At 43.5% G+C, this 17083-nt stretch overlaps 1 protein-coding gene across 9 annotated transcripts in view; it reads left to right on the top strand.

Moving 5' to 3' along the window:
• CHL1 (cell adhesion molecule L1 like) overlaps positions 1 to 17083 on the top strand; it is a 145539-nt gene that overhangs the window by 114561 nt on the left and 13895 nt on the right. For all 9 annotated transcript variants that reach the window (XM_017829894.1, XM_017829887.1, XM_017829893.1 and 6 more), the window contains 11 exons: positions 491 to 657; positions 2287 to 2452; positions 3721 to 3845; positions 6898 to 6999; positions 7205 to 7402; positions 8592 to 8662; positions 11263 to 11485; positions 12739 to 12854; positions 13009 to 13213; positions 13443 to 13565; positions 16025 to 16204. In XM_017829894.1, the coding sequence (XP_017685383.1) occupies positions 491 to 657; positions 2287 to 2452; positions 3721 to 3845; positions 6898 to 6999; positions 7205 to 7402; positions 8592 to 8662; positions 11263 to 11485; positions 12739 to 12854; positions 13009 to 13213; positions 13443 to 13565; positions 16025 to 16204 (1676 nt within the window). The remainder of the gene's footprint in view (positions 1 to 490; positions 658 to 2286; positions 2453 to 3720; positions 3846 to 6897; positions 7000 to 7204; positions 7403 to 8591; positions 8663 to 11262; positions 11486 to 12738; positions 12855 to 13008; positions 13214 to 13442; positions 13566 to 16024; positions 16205 to 17083) is intronic.

The following is a 17083-nucleotide window of genomic DNA, read 5'->3' on the forward strand; positions in this document are numbered from 1 at the left end:
GTTCCATAGGGTTGGAAATCACAGGATTGTCACAGCACTTGGCAGATGCAGTAAAATTGCAGATGGCAGCTGTAGATTAAAGATGGAGTAGTTTAAAGACCTTTTTAGATACTCTCAGTGTGGTTTTGGTTTGCAGGACACTTGTCAGAGAATCATAGAATAGTTTGGGTCAGAAGGGAATTAAAGATCATCTTATTCCACCCCCTGCCATGGGCAGGGGCACCTTCCACTAGCCCAGGTTGCTCCAACCTGGCCTTGGACACTTCCAGGGATGGGGCAGCCACAGCTTCTCTGGGCAACCTGTGCCAGAGCCTCCCCACCCTCACAGGGAAGAATTTCTTCCTAATACCTAATCTAGACCCTAACCGTGACTTTAATTGCTCAGAGGCAGAGCTGAGACCCAAAATTCCCGTGTCCCCTGCAATAACTCTATGAAATAACAGTTCCTGCAGCCCTAGAAATAAATCAGCTCTATTGTTCTGATCTTTAGGACCAAGGACGACAGCATAGAGCCCCTCTCGACGTTCCGCTATGAGTTAAATAAGAATGGAACCCTGGAGATCAAAGACACAAAGAAGGAAGACTCAGGATCTTATGCTTGCTGGGCTGCAAATTCTGTTGGGAAAAGAGCAATCACTGCTAATTTGGATATAAGAGGTAAGGGCTCACTCATGAACAGAAAAGCCTGTCACAATTGCTGAGGTTTTACATTTACAAATGTTCATTGAATAAATAATTAGTAAATGTTCAGTCCAGGGTACAGATTTGTTCTGTGAATCTAGAAATTCTGGGTGCTGTGACCTGAAATTGCCACAGATCTCATACACATGTGGCCTTTAATATTGTCCCCATGTTTCTGTTGGATTTTTCCATGCTCATACATGATGTCCACTTTCTTCTTGACGCTTGCAGAAGCTGCATAAGCCACCAAAAATTTGCAGTTTTCATCCCATGTCCATTAACTTCATTATTTTGAAAGGATTTTCCCTCCTTTTTGCCACGGGTGCTGTTACAGAGCAGGTTCTTGGCTGACCCTTGGGAGCCCAGAATCTTCCCTCTGCTCATGGCTTGATGGGGTCCTTGCTGAGCCAGACAGGGCTCCTGCTTGTCCCAGAGCCTTGGGATTCCTCCTTCCACAGGGCTCCTGCTTGTCCCAGAGCCTTGGGATTCCTCCTTCCTAAAGCCACTTCCCATGTTCTTCCCTAAAGCCACTTCCCATGTTCTTCCCTAAAGCCATTTCCCATTTGTTGGTCAGAAGTAACATCCCAAAGTGAATTAAATTCCACTGTGGACACCAAGCACGTGCAGCAGGATGAGTTGTGGGTGCTGCTGGTTTAAGGTCTCTGCACTGGGCTTTTGCCTGTTTGTTGATAAATATTGGTAAATAAAGCAAAAAAAAAAATATTACTGAAATGTGCTTACTTATAAATTTTAGATCCATTCCTTGTGCTCCAGTTCTGTTTTAAGGGATTTATATGGTAGGTTGGCAGCAAACAGCTTCTGTTCAGCACACAGTGGGTTTTATACAAATTTACTTAGGATTTAGGTCTTGCCAATAAAAAAAAAAAACCTTAAATACTCAATTATCAAAGTCCTCCAAAGGACTCTCCAATGCAGGGTTTGCTGTGACAAACTTGAGGAAAAAAGCCCTCTCTTTTTGTGTTCTATTTCCACCCACTCCCTTTGCTTTGTAAATTTTACAGTGCTAATAAACGTGAAAATGTACAATGAAATTCTCACAGAGCAACGTTTCTCTGCAAATATAAATTCTGCTAAGTGCCTTCTCCTTACTTATTCATCTGTTTCTGCATTTGGATTACAGTCAATTAAAAGAACAAACTTGATTGCAATAATTTTTTCTCACTTGACTTTAATAAGCTTGTAATTTTTCTTGGATCATTGCCAAAGCTTATTTCAAATGGCAATTAGACATAAAAATCATATTCAAGCCTTTTTATTTTTTTTTATCATCCATTTCATGACAGTCTGCTAACAAGGATTTTCACCTGTGACTTTTTATTTTGTGGATTTTTTCTTTTTTTTTTTTGCTCTTTGGATTAGAGTGAACTGAAAAAAACGCTTCAAGACAAAAAATTAAATCCTGACAAATATCTATTTCAAAACAAACCATCCTCCCCTTGAAATGTGTGTATACATAACAAAAAAAAAAAAGAGACATGATTGTTGCTCCTAAGGTTGATTTTTACATATGAAGTGCGTGGTGAAAATTTGACATAACAGTCGCTCTCTCTCTCCTAATCAAAGTGTTTTTCTGTGATCCATCAGATGCTACAAAACTTGTTGTTACTCCCAAGAACCCCAGAGTGCTGAAATCACATTCAATTTTATTGAAATGTCAGGCTGAGTATGATTCCCACTTGAAACACAGTTTTAAATTATCCTGGAGGAAAGATGGAGATGAGCTGCCAGTCAACAGCACGGAAGGTGGCAGGTGAGTGGGGAGGGAACAGGGCTCTTCTCATCTCAGCTGGGTAATGGGATGTGGGGCTGCAACACGAGGTTTGTTAAACCAGGAGCCTTAATAGCTTGAAATGCAAATTCAGGGCTGCAAGAATTCTTCCTGTGGTGTGTGAATAGATCTGCATTTTATACATATATACATAGAAATGCAACTGTAGGAGTTACCACGGATGGGAAGTGATTTGGGGGTTTATTAACTCTTTCATCATCACAGCAGAATATAATGTTATGCTTTATATCTATATGGATATATCTATATAAAAATATATCTTTTTATCTACCTATATCTGTATATCCATATGTATCTATATCTATCTATCTATCTATCTATCTAATATATGTAATTTATATATAATATAAATGTTGGTTCAACCCCAAAAGCCCCAAGGAAGTCAACTAGGGAGTTGTTTCTCCACTCCATTGGAATTATTATTTTTCTCTGTTTTACACCTCTTTGTCCAAAGCAAAGTCCTTGTAATGTTGAAGTGAATGGACAACAGATTTCTGGGATTCTGCCTAAAATCCTACACATTAAAAGCGATGAGTTTGTCCTTTAGGACTTGCAAGCCCAGGCTGAATTTTGCCCTATTTTTTGTGTTTCCATTGTCCTCAAGGGGATGGAGCTCAGCCTTTATTCCATAGGAGGGGTCTCACAGTGGTTAATCAGGTGTCTTTATTAACTACCACAGCAGAGAGATGGTTTCCTAAGCACTGCAGTGCTGGAGAGGCTGGAGATCCTACTGAGCCCACGTAGGGTGGGGAGGGAGTGCCAGGAGAATTCCATGTCTGCCGTGGAGCCCACTAGCCTGGGATAATGCCAACTTCCCCTGGACATTGGACATTACACAAGTGGGTTGGGAATGCCCAGTTTTACTCAATCCTTCCAAAAATTCCAACATAAAACCCACATATTTGCCTCATTAATGACATGCCAAAATCCCATGATTCAGACACTCATCCCGTGCATATCAATGGGGTTCTTTTCAGACCAGGATTGACACATCAACTTCCAGCCATGGAGGCTAAATTGCTACAAAATACAAATAATAGTCCCCAGCACAGTGTATAATACAACTACAATTCTGTTTAAATTAATAGTCCTGGTGTGCAATTATGTTATTCAGCATGTCCCGTTACCGAGTTGTTAGGAACAGTTTTTCAGAGAACAGTGGTGTCTGTCTGTCATATTTGTCTTACAGATTTTTTTTTTCCATCCTTTGTTTTTCTTTGGCCCCTCAGGATGATTCTGGACAGGGACACACTGTTCATCTCCAGTGTGCTGCTGGAGGATCAAGGAGTTTACACGTGTGTGGGCAGCACTTCCCTGGACTCTGCCACGGCCGAGTCACGGCTGATTGTTCTTGGTAAGGGTTGATTTTCCTGGTGCTCAAACAGCTCCAAATGCCATTGCAGCATTTCTGCTTCTTTCCTTCTCTTGTCCAGTTCAGTTAGAAAGCCTCAATAACTCAATTTCACAACCTCTCACTCCTTAACCCCAGCTGTGCTCTCCCTCTATCTCCAGGAATGCTGATGCTGACACAAACTTTATTTATATTTAGTCTTTGTTATAGGAAGATGAGGCAGCATTTTTTTCTCAGCTCAGTGGCTGTAGGGGGGCAGCCCAGGTTGGAAGGTGTAACAGCATATTAAGAATGGCTCTGCTCTGCTTTGAAGTCCTTGCTCAGTCCTTCATCTCATTTTTCTGGGAATCTGCACAAGAATTGAACTGTTTTTTGAAGAAGAAGGACTTAAGGCCAGTATTTAGTTGTCCAGCTCCTCTGAAGATCAGTGGAAGTTAAGCACCTAAAAGGATTAATTATCTCTGTGAATCAGAACATAAATTCTTGCCCAGTGGCAAAGAGCAAGTCCACAGCAGAGAAAAGCCTTGACCCTCTGGGTCTGAAACCTGACCTTGTGTGAGTCTCCTTCCAACCTGCCTCCCTTCCTGAAGGGCCACTTGGAATTCAGGGGGTGAACTTGTGGAGTGCTGTGTATCCCATTGCACAGGCACCCAAGGGCATCACCCGATAACTAAAATTTAGTGGACAGTCTTGCATCATTTTAATCGCATTAATTCTTGCTCCATTTTACATTTTTATTTATTTCTGGCGGTGATTGCGACAAGAAATAAGTCAGTCTGACCTTCAGGATGTTTTTGCACTTTAAAGGCGTGATATTTTTCGGTAAATAGTAAATTAAGAAGATGCTGTGCACATTATTTATGGTACTGGCTTCTTCAGTGCTGTATAATTCAAAATGTTTGTAGGCTATTCGTTACATTACTTATGAAAATTTCATAAAGCACTTTATTCCTGTTTAAAAAGCTGGTTTGCAGAAGAAGAAAAACAGTTTTGTGCTCTTTTCTCCTTGTTTATTGTGTATGAGAAAGGTCTTGGTGGATTAACAATATCTGTTACTTTTCAAATGAAAAATTCAGGTTTCTTTTGCAATGAAAGACTTGTGAGATGACTAAAGAACTAAATATGGTACAGATGGAGACATCAGAATATGGGCAACTAAGAGCAAAAGAAATATGCAGTTAGAATATTTCTAAATATTTGTTGTATATTTAATGAACAGGTAGAGGGCTGAGTATCTTTAAGATGCACCATCAGCATCTTTAAATTAATATACTGAATTTTAAATGGATATGCTCCAAGAATAGAACAGCAAAATTCCTGAAGGTTAAACTGTGCTTTCCCGATTTTTCACAGGTATTACAGAAATAGGGGAAAGAAATGCAGAGAAAAGTAAAACAAAAAAAAAAAAATTAAAAAAAAGTCCTTAACTTAAAATATAAAGTTCTTAACTTTTTGATGTACCCTGAGATAAACAAAGAATCATAGAGTTGTTTAGATTGAGAAAGACCTCAAAGACCATTGAGTCCAGATGTTAACCATGTCCACAAGTGCCACATCCACACATCTTTTGAAGACCTCCAGACATGGTGACTCCATCCCTTTGCAAAACAAGAAAACACAATATTGTTATTTTAATAACTCTGTACAAGCACAATTAATTTCTTTCACAATGACAGAGACAGTCTGTGGTTGAAGGCACTGGTTTTCCTGTAAGAAATGACATTGTCAGCCAAAAATTTAGTTGAGAATTGGGGTGGAGGCAGGTCAAAGACCAGAAGTTGTGCAATCGCGTTTCCTTGGTCTGCACATTTTTTAGGTGTTGAAACACCAGCCCTGCTTAAGGGGGGAGTGTGTGGGGGACTTTGGGAGGGTGAGGGGTCACCACCAGCCCCCAGCAGGGAGAAATTACTCTTTTACATCACATTCCAGTTACCAAACTAATCCAAAACAATCAGACTGTCAGAGCAAACCATGGGGCAGACAAACATCTCTCAGTCTGAAACTGCTGGATTTGGGAATGGTCGTTCAATTACAAGAATTTTGGCAAAAGGAGCTGTTGGAGATGTGTGTTCTCCTTGCTGTATCCAAGGTCTGTGAGAGGGAGCAGCATCTTTTGGTCATTTTGGCACCCATGTCCCTATAAAGTGATCTCTGGCAGCAGATAGTTTTATGTTTGGGGCTTCTGTAGCCCCAAACTTGTCCCCAGGAGGTTCAGTACAGTTGTCGCACCCACCACCACCTCTGCCTCTGATATATTCTCTGGACAGCATTAGTTGAGCTGGCAGGTAATTAATTTTCTTTTTTCTTATTAATATAGACCCCCATGGCTGGGATAATGAATGTTATCCCTTCACTCATACTGTAAAAGGCCAAGTTCAATAACTGTCAGAGCTAAGTCACCTTCTCCCACTCTGGTTTGCTCCAGAGGAAATCCAAGTGCTGCTCATATAAGTTCCTGCTGAGAGCAGTATCAATATCTATTAATGGTTAAATAGATCTTGGTGTTGATTTGAAAAGAAAACTCTGTTGCTGCAAGCACAGTAATGAGAGTAGATGGGAATGAACTTGAGAAGGATATTGTGTTTATAAAGGAAAAATCAGGACCAGAATCCCAGAATGGGCTGAGTTGGAAGGGACCCACAAGGATCATCCAGTCCAACCCTCAGCTCTGCACAGGCCCATCCCCAAGAGTCACACCCTGTGCCCCAGAGCATCATCCAAACCCTCCTGGAGCTCTGGCAGCCTTGGGGCTGTGCCCACTGCCCTGGGGAGCCTGGTCAGAGCCCAACCACCCTCTGGGGGAAGAACCTTCTAATATCCAACCTAAACCTCCCCTGAGACAACTTCAAGCTGTTCCCTCAGGTCCTGAAGATTCCACCTGGCTGTCTGTAATAAAAAACATTTTCAAAAGCAGTTCCTGCTTTCCTCATTGTGTCCATTTTGAAATCAAAGGCTGTTTTACCACCACCTTCACTGAACTCTCCAATCCTTTGGAAAATGATAAGAAAGCAGAAGCAGCTTGCTGTGCTCCTGACACTTCTTTGTTCTTTCTCAGATGTTCCTGATCCACCAGAAGACCTTCAGCTCTCTGAAAACCAGAACCGAAGCGTTCGACTGTCCTGGAGAGCTGGGTCCAGCCACAACAGCCCTGTCAATGGTAGGAAGGGATTTTTAGCATCCTCTTGTGCTGTTCCTCATTCTGGCACAGCGTGGCTGTTCAAAGAAACAAACCCTGCTCACAGCCCTCCTTAATCCATTTGACTACGACAGTTAATTTGTTTAGGTTGTTGTAAGACTTTTTTAAGCTCTTCATACAAGTTCTGCCTTTTTTCTTCTCTTTTTTTGTTGCTTTTCCTGCCCAGAGTCCATCATAGAGTTTGAAGAGAACCGCTGGGAGCCGGGGAGGTGGCAGGAGCTCACCAGAATCCCAGGGGATGACACCACAGCCCTGCTGTCCCTGGCCCCGTACGTGAATTACCAGTTCCGCGTCGTGTCCGTGAACGCCGTGGGAAGGAGCCAGCCCAGCAAACCATCCCTGCGCTACTCAACACCCCCAGCTGGTAAAAACTCCTCTCTAATTTCCTGAATGTTACCATTTTTCGTGGGTTTTTAGTGTTTTCTGTGCCCTCCTGTACTTCAGAGGGGTGAAGAAATCAAGGGCGCTTGTGCTGCTCTCGGTGGCGGCTCAAAGGATTATTAAAAGTAGGTTATGTGGTGGGAAACACCCCCAGCTGGTCCAGTGGCCTGAAATAACCCTCAGCATGTTTGGGGGGAGCAGGTGACCACTTTCATTAACTTTATTAATGAAAGTAGCAAGTTTTCAGGGAAACAAAATCAACTGGGGAACGTCTCATGACAAGCCATTGTCATACATCTTCTGCTATTTTATAAATGAATGTTAATTAGATGGGAGCCATGCTGGGATGAATTCTTCAGTGATTGGTAAAAACAGAGTAGCCCAGCAGTTGCACATTAAGTGTCCAGGCACAGTTTCAAGCATTTGGTGTGTAGTTAGGACAAATCTAAATGTTAATGACCCAACTTGCTGTGCTACATAAAATTCCAGAGGGTGCCAGAGGGAAGAGTCCAGGCTGCTGTGTTTTTCCTACCTCTAACACCTCACTCTGCTGATTTTCTACCTTTAAAGCCCCTAGCAGCTCTTCATGGACAAGCTGCTGGAGAAGAGCTGTATTTACAGGGAGCCTTTCAGCAGCACTGAGCTTGTCAAAACTCTCCATTCACAGAGCATTTCACTGTGGCAGAAAATGTTGTCTCCCTGCACGTCATTTTAGAGGCCAACTGTTCAGCACAGCATTTGCATTCCTTGGCATTTCTCTTTTTTTTTTTTTTTATCCCCCTTTACTTTAATTTCAGGTCCTTCTTCAGCTTCTCAGCTGTGTGTGTCCCACGAATGATGCACCTTCTGTTTGCTGTCCCCACAGGGAGACAAATCTCGTCCTCACAATCCCCCTACATCTGGTGCTTTCCAATCCAAAAGTCACAATTCCATGTTAGCTGGTGGCTCCAACCAACAGGGACACTTAGGAATCAAAACTGCATATACAATGTGTTTTGATCACGTCAGCTCTGCTGATCCAAGTAATTAATCTCACAAGTGTTTTTTTGTTTAGGTGTCTTTCCCTAAGAGAGACGTAAGAAATGCTTTTTGATGCTTGTTGTGCATTTAAATACTAAATGCAAGTAAACCCCAGGATATGCAAACTAACCTTGTCACCTGTGTGGTTCCAGCTCCAGACAAGAACCCAGAAAACATCCGAGTTGAGGCTTCTGAACCCAATGAGATGGTGATGAAATGGGAGGTAAGGAAAACGTGTCTGTAAATGCTACAATATGGAAACAGGTTCCATCTTCAAGCATCAGTTTCTAAAGCAGCATGGAATTTATCATGCTATGTTGTTTCTTGTTGGAATATAATTACATTTAAAAAAACCCCAGTGGCTCCCTTTATTCCCTTTAATGGACTTTGTCTCCCCTTCTCCTACCTCTGTTTTCTAGGAAATAGTAGCAAATTCTATAGGTGGAATCCTTTACTCTTCTGAAGCCAAAGGTAAATCTGTCACTGGCTTAAATGTGTTCTGGATTTTCTCCCCCAGCATCACTTTTGTTTCAAAAGACAGTTTTTTATGTCTAACTTCACCAGATATTAAAAAAATATAGAAGTCCTATAAAGCACCGTGAGAATCCCACAAAATTTTCTCATCTGTGCTTCTGGTACACCAGAAAGCGCTTCAAATAATTGTGGTCTTACCCTGCTCTGCAGGAGGAGCAGCCAGGCCCAGGGAGGGGATGGGTGACTTGTGGCTTCTGCCCTTCCAGCCTGGAGGTTAAGAAATGCCACAGATCCCTTGTCCAAGAGAACGAGCTTGAATTTTTACACCAAGAGCTACAGGATTGTGGATGAAGCCCCAAAGCATATGAGGTGCATCAAAGGAACTGTGTAAAAGTCTTGAGGATGGTTTCCAATCTTCAAATTTCCTTGGGTTTCGAGCTTACAGGTTCTGTGCCAACAGTTGGGAGGGTTACATATGCCTTCATTTAACACAAATTTCCACAAGTGTGGAAGGAAGCATATCTTTGTTGTGGCTAGAATTACACACAATTTACATGAGATTTATTTTTCAATCTGCTGCTCCCAGTGGGGAACAATAAATGTTTCCCCAGTGTGAACTTCTGGTTTAGGCTGTAATTGCATCCAAAAGGAGATGGTCCACTCTCCATTGGCTTGGATTTGAGTGGGATTTTTGCTGTGTGACACAGCCCAGGGTCAGGGAGGACAATCCCACCTCTCAGAAAAGGTTGGACTTGATGACCTTGGAGGTTTTTTCCAACCTTAAGGATTCAGGGTGGTAATACCCAGTATTTTTACTGGGAAATGCTGGTATGACTTCATTGAACAGAAGCAAGTTCTGCTCCTCTCTGGGAAGCCTTTAATCACTGCTCAGACTGGGCAAAACTGGAAGTGAAAGCTGAGACTGAAGGCAGAGAATGGGCTGGAAAGACTTTGTTAAATCTTGTTGAATCATTAAAATGCTGTAAACAGGATATTCATTTATTTATGGCCTTTCCTGTGTGCTTTTCTGAGGAACTGCTGGGCACTGAACATGCTATTTCTGACAGACAAAAACTGCAAAATGATGTTAATCTGCCTATTTTTGGATTAAGAGACCAGCTGAGCATTAGTGACTAGATTTTCAGCCATGGATTTGCAGCATTAAGGGAGATCAAAATACGATTCAAGCAGTGCTTCAATTTAGCTCTAAACAAGAAGTAATATTTTAGTAGGAATTTTTTACTTCTTCAGCTTCTCTTGCAAATCCCATTCCCTGGGATCTTTGCCATGGAGGTGAATCTCACAGTGGTGCCTGTTAGAAAGCTGCCCAATCTACCAGTTCATTGGCCACAATCATCCCAAAGGTCCCTCAGAGCAGAGCAGTGGGAATTTTTGCAGATCCTCTAGGTTGGGTGGATGAGGAGCATCAATGGGGCATCACTTTCTGCTGCTAATTGATGTCATTTCATTTCATATCTCTCTGTGCAACTTGGATACTGATTATTACATATTTATATATACCAGCTATTGTATATTTAATATTTACAACATGTAATTTAAATATAATTAAAAGTAGTCTATATGATGGGAAACACCCACAGCTGTTTTAATGAACTGAAATAACCCTTAGCATGTTTGGTGGGGCAGGTGACTGTTTAACTTTATTAATTAAAGTGGGACATTTTCACAGAAATAAACCCAACTGGAGAATGTCTCATGACAAGCCATTGCTATACATCCCCTAATATTTTATAAATGAATGTTAATTAGATGGGAACCATGCTGGGATGAATTCTTCAACTGATGGGTAAAAACAGAGTAGCCCAGCAGTTGCACATTAAATATCCAGGCACAGTTTCAAGCATTTGGTGTGCAGTCAGAACAAATCTAAATGTTAATGACCCAACTTGCTATGCTACATAAAATTCTAAGATAAAATGCAAATTTTATCTCTGTTAAAAGGCACACACAGCCGTGTGCCAAAACGTGCTGTTTAGTTGTGCTCAAGGCATGGGGTTTTACCTCACACGAGAAAACCTGTGGCTAAAGAAAACCTGATGTATGTAGGATGCAGAAATATGTCTGCTAACAATTAATCTGGTTTTAGTCCAACTGTTTCTCTGCCTTTCACTCAAGTCAGTGTCATGATTTCTGTTGGAGTGGTGACATCGTTCTTCCAGTCATCTCAAAATTAACGTGACAGCGAAAAGTTCAGGCTTTATTTTTTTCTCCTTTTTCTCTTCCAATGTGTAACACACTCCCCAAAATTATTCCCCCCCCTTCCCTCAGCTGCTGTTTCATGATTGCTGCAACAAAGGCAGACAAGATCTCTTTTAACTTCTCCCACAGCCATTGAAACCTGTGGAGAGGAACGGGCCGGGGCTGGAGTACAAAGTGAGCTGGAGGCAGCGGGGGGTCAGGACGGACTGGAACGAGGAGACGGTGAAGAAACATTCCCTGACTGTGAGAAACACTCCCACCTTCGTGCCTTATGAGATCAAAGTCCAGGCAGTCAATAATTTAGGATCCGGCCCCGAACCAAACGTTACCATCGGATATTCGGGAGAGGACTGTGAGTAGGGGAGACTTTCATGTCAAAACACGCTGCATGGGGGATTCCTGGCATGCAAAACCATCAGATATGGAGGGAGGGATTAGGCAGCTCCCAGCCAAAACTGCTGAAATGCCAGTGCCCAGCATAAGAGGCTTCAGCAGACAGGGATACCACTGATACAAACTGGATACCAGTTTGCTGGAGTGTGAGGGTTTTTTGGAGAGGTCACTTGTGCTTTCATTAATTCAGCTGCTGCCTTAACCTGGCTACTTGTTTGAAGGCCACAGTCCATAAGAAGCCTATGAAGTGTAGCAGTCATGCTGTATTTAGTGGGAAAAAAAGTCTTTGGGTTCTCTGAGGCCCAACTCACCAGTTTAACGCTGTCAGAAGTTAAAAACTCTGCTAATTGGGTACAAACTCTCAGGCACTGGGTGTTGTAAGTGAACTTACAGGTGATGCTGGGTGTTACCTTGTCCATCGAGTCCTTGAAGAATGTGTCATATTCTCCAGCCTGGACTTCTGTCCAGTGGTTTTCCTTGACCCCCAGGTGGCACAGCCCCTCTGTGTTTCACCAGCACAAGGTTTCAGTGCTGGAAATGGACTCGATGCTGTTCAGATAGGAGAATTCCCACTGCACACCCACAGGTGGGAATAAGGTTTGCTTGTGCATTGCCTCTCCCCTTAGAGTGTATTTGGATAGTGAGAACAGGGGGAAAGAAACTCCACAGCATGGTTATTTTCTTTGTCTGTCTGTGATGAGTCTTATTTTATATCCATCTCTGGAAAATATTCCTTTCAATTCAGTTGTCAATGGATCAAGGCCTCTTTTTTTTTTTTTCAGGCACTGTAATAGCTCTCTGTGTTGTTCAGTGATTAAAATCCAACTGTTTAATGAGCTTAGTTGTAAAATGAAATTGATTATAAAAAAAACTTCATGATTGCCTTCTTGAGCGCTGTGTTAATCATTTTTTTATTCTTCTCACTGCTGTAAGCATTGCTTGAAACAGGAAATCATAAATACTGGTGTAGAAATTCATATGTCCCAGTGCACCTGTATTCCAACCCTCAGCAGAAAACCCTGATATGGAAAAAATCATGTTTATTGGCCCATTTCACCCACTGGCTGCAGGTGGAATGGCTGTTTTCTTGCCAGCAGTAAGACTGCGTGAACTGCCACGGTTTGAGCTGGAAAGCCAAGCCCTGGAGCTGTGAACACTGGGATTCTGGGCTCTTGGGAGGGTCTTTAATTCCTGGTACTTTTGTTTTTACAGTCCCAGATGCTGCTCCTTCGGGCGTGTCGGTGGATGTTGTGAACAGCACACTGGTCAAAGTCTTCTGGTTTGGAATACCAAGGGACAGAGTTCGTGGACATTTAAGAGGCTATAAGGTTAAAAGTTTCTCTTTAAATATTTCTATATAGTTGAACAAACTACTAAAGGAATCCCAGATCAAGGATGATTTGCAATCTCTCATTTTTGGGAAGGTGAGAGAAATTATTATCATTAACGTGATTTGTTATAGAAATCCCAATCTCCACGCAGGTCAGTTGGTGGAAAACAAAAAGCATGCTGGATGGGAAGAGGCACCACCCAGAGAAACACTTCCTAACGTTTGTAGGAGACAGGAACTATGGGATGATTCCTGGCCTGGATCCCTTCAGTGAATTCCGCTTAACTGTCCTTGCTTACAACTCCCGAGGGGATGGCCCCGAGAGCTCCCCCGTGGTGTTTGAAACTCCAGAAGGAGGTAAGACAAAATGGGGATGTGGGATGGAGGGACAGAAATTGAAATTGTCCTTGTGACATGGTGAGTTGATTTTCTTATCTAAAGTGATTGTAAAATCTCCAATATTCATAAAACCCCTCACTAGAAAGGGGAGCTGTAGGTGTTGAGCTAAACTGTATCCTCATTTAACAAGCATGTGGAGGACAGACCTGTTCAGTCCTCTCTGAAGGATAATCCCTGTGTCTTCCAGTCCCTGAACAGCCACGTTTTCTGAGGATCCTGAACTTTGACAAGGACTCTGTCACTCTGTCGTGGGGACTTCCCAGGAAAGCCAACGGCCACCTCACTGGCTACATTTTGCAATACCAGATAAGTACGTGCTCGGTTTCCTTGGAGTTTAGAATTGCAGCATGACCAGTTGAATTAAAACCACAGATGTGATGTGCACACAGGCTGCTAGAGGGCAGGCTGAAGTCAGCTTCCAGAGCTAAAAGTTTTCCAGGCACTTTTCCCATGTAAGCACACGTTATTGCCATGCCCTATCCCACACTGATGGGCTAATTCAATTATTTCGTGTTTGCAAATTATACTTTATGTAGCAGTTAATAAGACATGTAAATTGTAGGTGCATTTTACTGAAGTGAAACTCATTCAATGCAAAATAAATTGTAAGGAGAGCACTTGTAAAGCCGCATTTATACAGATCTGCACGTGGTGTCAGTGAGCTTCTCCCCCCCGTAAGGTGCCTCAGCAGAAACACAGACAAACCACCTGAGTCATGTTACTGAGTAATCACTGAGAAATAACCTAATAAAAGGGGTATTTCTTTCTATCTTGCCTTTGAAAGAGAGCAGAGAAACAGAGCAGATAACCTCAGGCAAGACCCAGTATTGGTCCCATAACACCAGCTGTGTGGTGACGGTTCTGGGTATTTTATATGTTGTTTGAGGATAAGACTGTGCCCTATTTACAAAAAATGTAAAACCCCATGTACTTTTCATTAATCTCTGTTGATTGTAGAACTGCCCAGTTACCTTTGCAAGGGGCTTGAGGTTGGATCTTCCCTTTGGTTTTGATCACTGTGGGCAGAGCGTGGATCTGTTTAATTATGGAATCACAGAATGGGTCAGGTTGGAAGGGATCACAGTGGGTCATCTGGTCCAACTTCCCTGCTCAGACAGGGTTATCCCAGAGCACATGGCATAGGATTGTGTCCATGGCTCTGGAATATCTCCAGTGAGGGAAACTCCACACCCTCTCTGGTCTCTGTTTCAGAGCTCAGTCACCCAGAGAATAAAATTCTTCCTCATGTCCAGGTGGAACATCCTGGACATCATTTTCTGCCTGTTGCCTCTTGCCCAGTTGCTTGGTACCACTGAGCAGAGCCTGGTCCATCCTCCTGACCCCTCCCTGCAGATATTTCTGTGTATTTAGAAGACCTTCTCTCAGTCTTCTCCCAGCCCCTCCTCCAGCTGCCCACTGTGCCGAGGCAGAGCAGAGCACAGCAGCACAACCATCCTCTAACTTGCTTGTAAAAGTTTGCAGCTGTTTGGAAGCAAAGCAAGAAGCAATTCATATATATTTAATGATCCAGGAGACAGTAATTTTTTCCCTCCCACTCAGGATGTGCATATCTGGATTCAGAGAGCTTTTTAAGAACAGTAATAGCTCAGTGAGTAGTTGAGAGATTGACAGGGAGGATATAAATCCCATTTAAGCCCCTGGCAGGAAGGTGAGATGCTTATTCAGGATTTATCATTCCCACTCACTGCAGTGCCTCCCTCACAGGAGTGTTCATGGCACGTTTCATGCTGGAAACAGGCACAGAAATGGTTGAGGGAGGGGGTTGTCCCGCTCTGCTCTGCACTGGGGCAGCCTCACCCTCAATATTGTGGCAGTTTGGGGTCCCACAATACAAAAAAGACATTAAGCCATTAGAGAGTGTCCAAAGGAGGGCAACGAAGATGGGGAAGGGCCTTGATTTGAAGCCGTGTGAGGACACTGAGGGCACTTGGTGTGTTCAGATGGAGAAGAGGAGACTGAGGGGAGACCTCACTGCAGTTTCAACTACCTGGGCAGGGGCAGAGGAGGGGCAGGGACTGAGCTCTGCTCTGGGGGGATCAGGGACAGCACCCAGGGAATGGCTGGAGCTGTTTCGGGGCAGGGTCAGGTTGGATCTCAGGCAAAGGTTCTTCCCCCAGAGGGTGGTTGGGCACTGCCCAGGCTCCCCAGGGCAGTGGGCACAGCCCCAAGGCTGCCAGAGCTCCAGGAGGATTTGGCAGATCCTCTGGGGCACAGGGGGTGACTCTTGGGAATGGTCCTGTGCAGAGCTGAGGGTTGGATTTGATGCTCCTTGTGGGTCCCTCCCAACTCAGCATATCCTGTGATACAGCACAAGTGCTGTGAGGAGAGGCTGAGGGAGCTGGGGTTGTTGAGCCTGGGGAAGAGGAGGCTCAGGGGAGACCTCCTCACTCTCTACAACTCCCTGACAGGAGGCGGGAGCCAGGTGGGGATCAGATTCTTCTCCCAGGCAACCAGCAGTAAGACAAGAGGGCTCGGTCTTAAGATGCACCAGGGGAGGTTTAGGTTGGACACTGGGAAGAAATTCTTTACAGAGGGAGTGATCAGACACTGGAATGGGCTGCTCAGGGAGGTGGTGGAGTCACCGTCCCTGGAGGTGTTTAAGGACAGACTGGATGTGGCATCAGTGCCACGGTCTGGGTGACAGGGTGGGGCTGGGTCACGGGTTGGACTCGCTGATCTCAGAGGTCTTTTTCAACCTGGTTCATTCTGTGATTCCAAGGATCTGACCCAGCTCCTCTTCCCTTCCAGTCAACGAGACGCACGAGGTGGGGCCCATGAGCGATGTCAGCGTCACCAACCGCTCCACGCTCAGCTGGAGGCTCTCGGGGCTCAGCCCCAGCACCAAGTACAAGTTCTACGTGAAGGCCTGCACTGCCAAGGGCTGCGGGAAGCCTGTCACGGAGGAAGGACTCACCGTGGCTCAAGGGAGTAAGTTCACAGGCAATATGTTTTTATGGGGAGAAGCTCTAAAGAGTAATGGGAAAATCTATTGAGAATATTCCAGGCTTGACATTTCCTTTGTAATTAGAGGAAATAAATTTGTTTTTCTTTCCATGAGAACAATCAATGGACTTCTTAATGCGGCCGTGCAGCTCTTGAGAAAAGCAGAGCTCATCTGTTTCATTTTGCTGTGCAGCCCTGTTTCTATTCCCACCAATCAAGTCTTTAAACCTTTCTAGAATGAGTGACTTGCATTTAGTCACCAACTGAAAATTGAAGATGCAGATAATCTGTTCTCTGTAATAGTATAAAACCAAATTCTGCCCTTGCATGAAGATGGGCGACTTCCAGCAGCATTAGGGTCGGCTGCTTGACATGGAAAATCCAGATGAACACAGAGCTGACTGCAGTGTATTTGATCCATTATTTATGATTATTTTGTCAGGGACTGGGAGTGCACATTTGTGTGCCACTTACACCCTGTCCTGAAACACTGATGTTCAGTGATTTAAAGGAAAATGGCAAGCACTGTGTGAGAGCTCATCTTTCACATTCAGCTGAAATGAAATAAAATGTACTGTGCTCAGCAAGTCTGAGAACTCCTCAACACTGAGGAGCAGGTCCCTGCTATTAATCAGAAACCATTGCTGGGCACTTACCATGGGGAAGGAGAAAGAGAACGTGATAAGCAAAAGAGTCCTGCCTTCATCATTTTCAGCAAAGATCACAGTCTGGAGCGATGTTGATATAAAATAGAAAAGTGGTCCTTGTTATACAACACCCTTCTGGACTTCTAAGTTGCAGAATTCTTTTCAGTTATTGGTAAAACATTTGAATAGTACTTTAAACTCATCACATCTCAGTTCA

Source organism: Lepidothrix coronata, unplaced genomic scaffold, assembly GCF_001604755.1.
Source record: "Lepidothrix coronata isolate B3197 unplaced genomic scaffold, Lepidothrix_coronata-1.0 Scaffold170, whole genome shotgun sequence".
NCBI classification, from domain to species: Eukaryota; Metazoa; Chordata; class Aves; order Passeriformes; family Pipridae; genus Lepidothrix; species Lepidothrix coronata.